Below are 9,418 nucleotides of genomic sequence, written 5' to 3'. Positions count from 1 at the left end.
GCCTCCATAGCTCAGGGGTTAGAGCACTGGTCTTGTAAACCAGGGGTCGAGAGTTCAAATCTCTCTGGGGGCAAAACGTTTTTTATTTTTTATATGAATACTATACGAAAAAATACATAAATATAATATAAAAAAAAAACGATACATTTGTAATTTTATATTAAAAAAGGATTATTTTCTAATAAGTGTAATAATAATCGAAGCAAGTACGAACATTTCTTATTCTTTACCGTGCTTATAAATCGAACGAAAATGGTATTATTCTATTCTATTCGAATACATAATTATTTTTTTAGCGGAACGGGCATCATATACTCGCACATTGATTCAGTTAACTACGTTAACTGAACCAAATTATACCACGAAATCATTAAAACGCGACACGTTGCCAGTACTGAATTAAACGAAATTTGTACAAGTTCACGCGGGGATTTTACATACGAAATTAACGATTCCTCTGAATAAGAACCATCGCACGTGCAAATATTTGTAACGATTCACTGAATTTCCCGTAGTCCCCGCAAAAATCCTTCGATCACGACGATAAAACGTGTGCAATCTGACCGTGGACAGAACCTTTCCCATTACTGCCTCGAGGAACTCCACGTGATTGTATCGGCAGAACGGATAAAATTTTGACTTCGTTCGAGCGATCCACAGGCGAAGACTATCACGATTCGTAAATCGTTTCTTTACAGCTCAAAAGCGGATAAGAAAACCCTAATAATCTTTTGAAATGTGATAAAAATAGATGACTGCTTTTTATCGAGATTATAGAATGATCTTAACGTGCAATTATGTTTCGATCAATTGGATTTAAACGGTTTAAAGAAAAAGAAATTACATAAATTGCATGAATTACAGAGGATACATTTCGCCAATTGAAAAAAATTTAGAAAATTGCGATTTCATTCGTTGCATCACAAACAATAACTTATTTCGATCACAAACATAAACGATTTGTTCTGTTTGACCGCAATTAACATTGCTCCAATTTCTTTTTCGCCATGACAGAGAGTTTACAATTTTTGACCCCGCTAAAAAGAACTGCAGAGTTTTCATCATGACACATCAGGAAAATGACAAACGTTACGTTGAACAGTTACAACTTTCATAATACGATGATATCACGTTCTTGTTGACGAGAAGAAAAAGATCAAACGAAATGTTCGTCACTGCACAACAGAACCAATTAACACTTGCCGTTCGAGATAGTTTATTGGTATAACAAACGACTTACTCATTGTTTCAGTTATTCGTTTGATACGATGCGTTACTTGTGCTTCATCACATTCTAATGTTCTAGCAATATAATGTTTACTATTATTATAGTACCTCCAGTCATATCATTCCATTTTACACAGCTATACAAAACACTGGAAGTACACAAAATTTTCTCTCCATATTTTCCGAATTTTTATTTCAAATCTAAGCTTTATATTTGTACACATATAAAAGTCTGTTCCCAGTAAACTTTCGGAACTAGGATTCTAAGCGATTTCGTTTAAGTTCGCAAAAAGGAGTATCGCGTCAGTGGTGAACTACCTATACAAGTTGAACGAGAAAACTGTTCGCGATGACGCGAAATCGAAACACGATGAAGTCACGCGTCAGTTTCGTTGCATTAACCGTCCCACTTCTCTGTCGTCGTTCATTTAGATTTATAGAAGTGCATTGGCTCGCTGAACTCTTTAAACTGCTCGCGTATCTTATTCCTCTGGTCCCGTTTCAAAGAGTCCTTCGTGAAAGAGAGAGAGAGGGGGGGGGGCGCCTGAGATAGAATAATAGAAAACGCGATATCCACGCGTTTCATTTCGTTTCGTTTCGTTTCGTTTCGTTTCGTTTCGTCTCGTTCCGTTTCGCCTTGTCGATAACAAAAGACGCTTGTTTGAACTATCAAGCATGAGTAATGAGAAATTTAGCCCCGCCACCCAGGAAACCTGCAGCGCAGAGGCGCTGTCGTTGCTTGCTTTACCAACCGCTTTGATCTAAATAGATTTGAGGGACAACAAAGTTGAAAAGTAGATCGCTATATTTCGCCACGTTTCTGGTAAATATTAATTTATGGAAAACCTTGATGTTATGCATTTCAGAACATTTTCATGATGACTTTGTGTTTTTGGTATCTCAAATAATAAAGAATTTAATATGAAGTTTAATTATATTACAATTGTAATTGAAAGTAAGAGAGAATGTTCCAAATGCGAAATCTACGAATTAAAGAGCAGTAAATGAATTTTTTCGTTTATACGGGACAGAAACGATATGACGGAAAGCTGTGAGCTTGATGAACATCGATAAATTACTGGTCACAAGCAACTAATCGAGTTGACGAACGACACACACGGTGACACGTTCCATCTGCACGTATGCATTATCCATCGATTCCAGTTGCGCGACAGGCTTCAGGCAAACTGTAGGAAATGTGTCAAAGCAATTTCACAATATCCCACTCATGCGAGGCTGTTCGACAATTGATGGAAATGTTCTGTAAACCGTTATGGAATATATCGAAATATATAATAAACAGATATATTGAAATTAACAACAAATTATCGTGATTAATGGCATATAATAGATTCGTATGTCGCAACGAATCAAAATGTTGATTTCGATCAATTGGTAAAGAAAAATGTATTAGAATTAATGAGATAAGATATTATATAAGCAATTCCACTAAAATGTGATTTTGAAATTGATTAAATGTCAAGACAAAATCGTTTCGCGCCCGTTCGATTGTACAAACGTTGCGTATAAAAACTATGTTGTTTCGTCCAAAAACCGTGGATACATTTCAACTTTTAATATCCCACGGGAAAATTCAGCGCAATAATTTATTATATCCCGCGCACCTAGCGAGCACTGTTTTATTCCTCACTTTTCGGATCTCCGTTTTCGCATTCTCGCCGCGCGTAATTGCAATTTGCTCGCTGGTGCCGCGCAAAAAGATAAATCATCGAATTTCAACGGAAGCCTGCGGCGGGCTGCGTTGAAAACTTCTCACCAGAAGAGACACCGCGACGTTATTAATTTACCAAAGACAAATTACCACGTCTATGCCACGGGGCCCGTCGAGTTTCCCGCCACGACTTCACCCCCGTTATATTACGATAACGCGAACAGTTTGCTGCTTCGTAACAGGACTTATAATTACCCCGTGTGCCGCGCGACGCTACACAATATTCGCGCGCCACCCCTCCCTATGATAGTCGTCTAAAGATTGTCAGTAAACGTCGAGGTGATAGAATATCGTGTTATCGAGCGCGTTATATCGAACACGCCATCGACGAGGTTTTGCAACGTCCGCGACAGGTGTGACACGACCCGAAAGATAATTTCGATTTAAATAAACCTGTTCAATGGGGTCAAAGAACTCAGTCCTTCCTTGCAAATTGCGAACCAAATAATTATCGAAACATTTTTAAGTTATAAACGTTGCAGATAGTATATTCAATATGCATAAACTCTTCGCAAGTCGAAACCTGGAACTTTATTTTAACACCAATGCTTAAGTTATAATTTTGTCAATTTTCTGTACTTTTTATTTTACGAAGTTAATCGCGAATAATTTGTTAAATGATCGACATATACATCTAGTTTCGGTTTTAAATTTGATATTCGAATTGTAATGTATGTGTAATTTGTAAATCTCAATTAGGATTATTTCAAATTATTATAGTTTATACTTTCCTGAATTCATTCACAGAAATCTTTGATAAAAGTGAGAAACTCTCAAAGAGTAAGCTCACACACGTATTCTTTATGCACAGCTGAGAAGTTGGCTAACGGAACGCCAAGAGCAGCGGAAGAATATCCGGCGTGAATCCGCTCGCAACAGTTTGAGACACTGTGACATGCATGCTTCGGAATTCATCGTATCGACGGTACTATGCGATTCCGTTCGTGTATGCTACAGATAATGGAATCACGTACACCTCATTTACCATTGTTATAGAAAATGTGGTGCTCCCCTACAAAGCTTATAACCAATCAGACACACGTCCTTTCCGCTAACTCTAGCACAACTTTCCAGTTTCCAGTTCCATCCAGCATCTTTCCACATCTTGCAATTAAACAGCCGTAAAACTGTCCCAACCTACGATCTCCAATTTCCTTTTATCTGCGAAGAGAATAAACTTCTTTCACGTATAAAGAAAAAGAGGCGGAAAGACGACGAGCAATAAAATCTACGTAGAAGTAAGTTATAATAAAAAAAAAATAGGTCCTTCCGAGGGAAAGACGAAATTTTATGCAAATTTCGCATAAACTTCCCAGCCCAATTCTTAACGAATTCAATCCCCACAAAAAAATCACCGCAGATTTTCGCTGACACCCAGTACATCAGGAACAGATAAGAAAAGATTTACGCCTTTTTCTATCCTTTCGAGCATTTCTACCGGACCGTGTAAATTTTACGGCGCAACCAGCGGCGAATATTATCTCAGGTATCCCAGAGACGGGTCCCAAAAACCATCTGCTTTCTTCCCAATTATCTTCGTATCTCTGCCAACTATGACCCTTTGCCTCACCCTATCCTTCTCTCTTTCTCTCCCTTTTTCTGATATTCTCTTTACCGTCGCGTACCACGCGTGTCCCTGTATCCATCCTCTACCGTCTTTCACCTGGATATCATATGCGGGAAATGGGAAAACCATAATGGCTGCTGAAATGCAACCTCGGAAAATTTCAACGACCACATGTGCCTCGTCCTGCCTCCACGGACTGTATAGCTGCATCCCATCCATGCGGAACACACGGCGTGAACGAAATTGAAATGTCTGTAGACCTTCCAATCGTAACGAGTGAAACGAGTACGATATAGATATCTGTTCGCACACCTATCGAACGCATGGATAAATGTTTAAAGAAGTGGTAATCTAGAATAGATGGAAACTGGTATAATTTAGATGGAGAAAATGTTTCTCTGTAGTAAGATATTAGGAAATATTTGGAAAAATATTACTTGTTTAATTATATATTTATCTCAGCGTACTTTTTATTATAAGAACTAGATACTTTTCGTTTTTTTTCTTGTACAGATACTTACAGATCCTACAAAGTATTATACCTCTCTCCCTTAACTCTGCCACAGTCTTTGAAATCCGTTCGTTTAGTATGAGTAAGGTACTCTTGCTTCTCGAAAAATTTACTTAAATCCGTGGAAAATAAACAGATTAAATTTTTTTAAAGGAATGAGAACACAATTAGCCTGAAAATGACTCAAAAACCATAGTAGAAGTAATTTCCTAAAAAGTAGCATTAACTCGTAAATTATTTACACGTTAATTAAATCTAGTAAAAATCATACGTACCAACCATATAGACAAAACTACACTCATCCACAGAGCTTACTAGTCACATTTTGCGTAGAATCACTTTGGTAAGAGATACGTATCGGATAGAACCAAAAGTTCGTCATTCTGCGATATGAGAACGGAACACAGAGGAGGCAATAATGCCGCAAATCCGCCTTATCGGCTGCGGTCCCAATAATCGAGTCACGCGGAAGAATCGCATTCTCTCATCTCGCACCAGAGATCTCTCTTCGTGCATCGCAGTGTGTTGCCCTGGCACTGCATTATGCAATATGTCGCCGTCGATTCATACAGGTCAACAAGCTCAAGGAACACTGTTCCGAAGTTTCCAAAGCGTTCGAACTACCGGGCAAATTGGCTCCGCCTGACAAACATACTCCTCGCGTGAATAACAATAGTACCCTTTGCACCAGAGTTTAATCACCGATTCATGCGCGGAATTGATAACAGAAGAATTTTTATCGCGGCGGACAATTGCGGGGAAACGTTTCGTTTTCAAATACATAGTTTGGAATCGATTTTAAGTAATTTTTCCGTATATCATTTCTAGCACAGAGCAAGAAACACTGTATATTTCAAAACATTTAGAAAACATTCATCGGATTTTATATTGAAATTTTATACACAATGGTACTTCGCAATAGTATTTGCGATGAAAAAATAAATCGAGTACGCGAGAAAGAAATAATCGTGTAAGGAGACATTTATGATTTCCTTTTTACACGTATTTGACATTTTAAAAATTGTAATAATTAGATAAAGATGCTATCTCATAAATCCACCAGTTCTTTTAAAAGGATCGTAACATTACTGTGACTACAAAAGTACAGTTTTTATTACAGTCACTGTATAATTGTACTTATAAGTTGAGAAGTAATTACGATTATAAAAAGTGGAAATTAATAATACCCTTTTAACTCTCGATTTAATATTAGCCTTGTGATTTTTCAGAAACTTTTATCCCGAATTATTGGTTAAGAAATGAAACACTTATTAATTAAGAAAGTTACGAAGGAAAGCGTAAAATACCTTATCTGCAAATGAAATTCAATTCGAAGTAACTCTCACAATATACCAGCAACAAAAAGTGCGTAATTAATTAAGAAATCCTCGAGTAACTTGTACAGCACGATCGAAATTCAATCCATTTAACTGGCTGTTTTAACCAATAACGAAATACGAAGGAGGCGATACCGTGAGAAAAAGATCTTTCGAAAGTTCGCAGACAGATCTACGATCGTGCTTAACATCAGCGAAACTTTTACATTCGTATTTCTTCGAACAGTTGCAAATAAATCCACGGATAGGTGAACGGTTCGGCAAAGTCTTTAACTTCTCTGAAAATTGTTAAAAGCACTCGTACTATCCAATTTATGGAAAGATTCGCGATTCTTTCAAGGTTACCAAAGCAACAGGATGGATAGTTATTCGAAAAATATACAATGAGTATAATATACGCCAATATTGATCAAACAATTGTTAACTATAATTGCTAACTCAATTTGTTATATTATATTCACACATACTACTTACTTGAGTTGCACATCTAAATCAAGTAACGGAAAGAATTGCTACACGATTCTTCTTTTTCTCTTTATAGAATAATAAATTTATTGACTGAAATATTCGCACTCTAACTGAAATAACTCAGTTTTTATAGTGCCAAATCTGAGATATTTATTTTATATTTCTGTCAATCTAGATAGAATATCTTTGCATAAACACACCTTGCAATCCTGACTATCAAAAATGAGAGTACACACGGTGTTTAATCCGATACGAACAAAAATATTGTAGATAAATGACATCTATGAATGCAAGCAAGCATATCGTATGCTATGATTCAATATTAATATTTACATTGTCTCAACGAATCTTTCGGAGTGTTTCCATTATTGAAAAAAGAAAAGAAAAGAAAATATGCACCACCGTTCGTAAATTTAACGTCGCAAAAAAAATCATAATAAAATTAATTCAAATTTAGAGTTTTTAAACTTATGCAATATTGAAATGTTTAATTGTGTTAAAACTTGAATAATACTTGTTACAATAGAACGGAACACAAAACAAAAATACATAATCTGATTTAGACCAACAAAAATGTGTTAGTGTAGTTATTGAAATGTATAGCGTACAATTAATCAGGAAACATTTTATCTAACAACTAACAGTATTAAAGTGCATCTTATTGATATTCTAAACTACTCATACGTTCATTATCATCTATATTTTCATTCTACCCATCTGCAAAAGACTCTCCTCATCCCTATCGTTACTTCATATCGAATACGGAGCACGAGCTTTCGGCAAAATGAAATTTGCGACCGGTGACCCCAAGTTTATGAACGGTAATGCACCCCAACCCCAACACACAGGTCGCATTCGACGCAGGTGCGCTTCCGGCTATGTGTATACGGTCGAGGTTAAAAGCCTACCTAATCGTCGATTAAAAATTCACATGGTCCAGCTCGCGTACAAGCCTGAGAGTAACCACCAGCGTGGAAATGTCGCCGTGCCACTTGGCCGACGAGGCGTTAGGATCAATTGGGTATGGTGTCTCGAGATGCAATCGATATCTGAAAAATATAGTTAGTGACTTTACGTTCTGATAGTTTTACAACCTTATAAAATTAAATGAAGAAAAATGAAAAAAAGATCTACTAACGAACTTGTAACCGGTTTCTTCCTCACCTTGGACTGCGCACATCAATAGCATCTGTTTCCACGGATAATTCGATCTTCTCGCGTGTTTCCTTCGGCATCTTCACGGATACGGACAGCCACTCACAAGATGCGCTACCTGGCGTTTTAAAACCCATCTGATACAAGAGAATAGTAATTCTTGACTTCCTGTTTGAGCATTGCAATTGCACGCTGTATTTAAATATTCGATTCAAAATTAAAATCAAACCGGACCGCCATCATGAAAGCACCATCTACCAGCATCGAATTATAATCTATGACGAGCGATTAATCGGAAAGTTTATACCGTGACCACTTGTGAAACATCTAAAGAAAGCTATTTGTTCGCTGTATGCATATCGAAGAAACACTAACGCCTAAAAAAACGTCTTCCGCTGATACCGACTGTTTAAATTTCATTTCGTATTCCGGCACCTCCCTTGGATCGTGTGCTTCCGAACTCTGTGAAGCGATTGCTTCAGACGGATGCCAGATGTCATCGGCTTCCGGTTTTAGCGGTGCATGCGGACCCGCGTGCTTCCGAGACGTCCCATTCTGAGCTCCGATATCACCAGGCCCTTAAAAATATCAATTTAATCTCTATCGTAATTAAAAAATTATAAACGAATGATAATGACGAAAGAATAAAAATATCATTTGAAACAACGATATCGGTAATTACGCAAAAGTGATTATCTCACATAATATACAATCTTGATGAGAATAATTACAGCAGTTATTACTCCTATACATTAAAATATTGTTAATAACACGCGAATAATAAATGTTTCGAGAGGAATCATGAATAAACAATTTGAAAATGAAGAGTACTAGTTGATAGCTTTGTATATGATAAAATTATATTAGATTTAAAAATAAAGATTTATAAATTATACTTGTGTACAATATCTTCAAATACAATAAATCTCTTTAGCTTAACTAAATTAAATAATTCAGTATTACAGAAGATTTTCGGCCTTTATAACCTTTTATATTCTGTATAACTATCGCACCACTTTTACTAATAAAACAAGAGATTATTCTTAACCGTGTTTAAATAAAAATATCTAAATCTCTACGTGCGCGTTAAATCTTTAATTGTATTCTTACAAGAATCTACACTATACTTTATTAACTCATAATCGAAAATAAATACATGAAGAAAATAATATTTTGCAAGGTTTTTAATTTACCAAGTTTCCGAGCGCCAGCCTGTGGCAAATCATCTTCAGAATCTGAATCCTCCTTAGGTGAATTAATTAATTCTTGCAATGCTTTTAATTCGTGATAACCGAAACAACTATCCATTTCTTCGCACACGCTAAATATTAAACAAGTGACTAATCCTAAACGCGGGAGTCAACAGATGTGGTCGTCGAGGTAACGCATTTCAAATATCGTGGCACGGATAATGACAATTA

General features: G+C 36.5%; 1 protein-coding gene and 1 non-coding gene across 2 annotated transcripts; one reads left to right on the top strand and one right to left on the bottom strand.

Moving 5' to 3' along the window:
- Trnat-ugu (transfer RNA threonine (anticodon UGU)) lies at positions 1-73 on the top strand. The gene has a single exon. It is a non-coding gene; the product is annotated as a tRNA-Thr (tRNA).
- Positions 74-7,653: 7,580 nt separating this feature from the next.
- Dnaaf6 (Dynein axonemal assembly factor 6) lies at positions 7,654-9,327 on the bottom strand. The gene is made up of 4 exons (XM_076898866.1): positions 9,191-9,327; positions 8,373-8,575; positions 8,007-8,134; positions 7,654-7,891 (listed from the first exon to the last, which is right to left on the bottom strand). Exons 1-4 carry the CDS (start codon positions 9,303-9,305, stop codon positions 7,762-7,764), a joined length of 576 nt encoding a protein of 191 aa, XP_076754981.1. The 5' UTR covers positions 9,306-9,327; the 3' UTR covers positions 7,654-7,761.
- Between the last annotated feature and the right edge of the window lie 91 nt (positions 9,328-9,418).

Source organism: Xylocopa sonorina, chromosome 8, assembly GCF_050948175.1.
Source record: "Xylocopa sonorina isolate GNS202 chromosome 8, iyXylSono1_principal, whole genome shotgun sequence".
NCBI lineage: Eukaryota > Metazoa > Arthropoda > Insecta > Hymenoptera > Apidae > Xylocopa > Xylocopa sonorina.
The sequence above is the reverse complement of the archived record's forward strand: the minus strand, read 5'-3'. Positions and strand labels throughout refer to the sequence as shown.

Bases quoted from the DNA above. Each gene is read 5' to 3' on its own strand.
- Dnaaf6 (XM_076898866.1), bottom strand. From the start codon at position 9,305: ATGGATAGTTGTTTCGGTTATCACGAATTAAAAGCATTGCAAGAATTA. The intron at 8,135-8,372 runs GTTAGTGTTTCT...CTCTTGTATCAG, and splicing joins CGGAAGACGTTTTTTTAGGC to ATGGGTTTTAAAACGCCAGG. The intron at 7,892-8,006 runs GTGAGGAAGAAA...TATATTTTTCAG, and splicing joins ATTGATGTGCGCAGTCCAAG to ATATCGATTGCATCTCGAGA.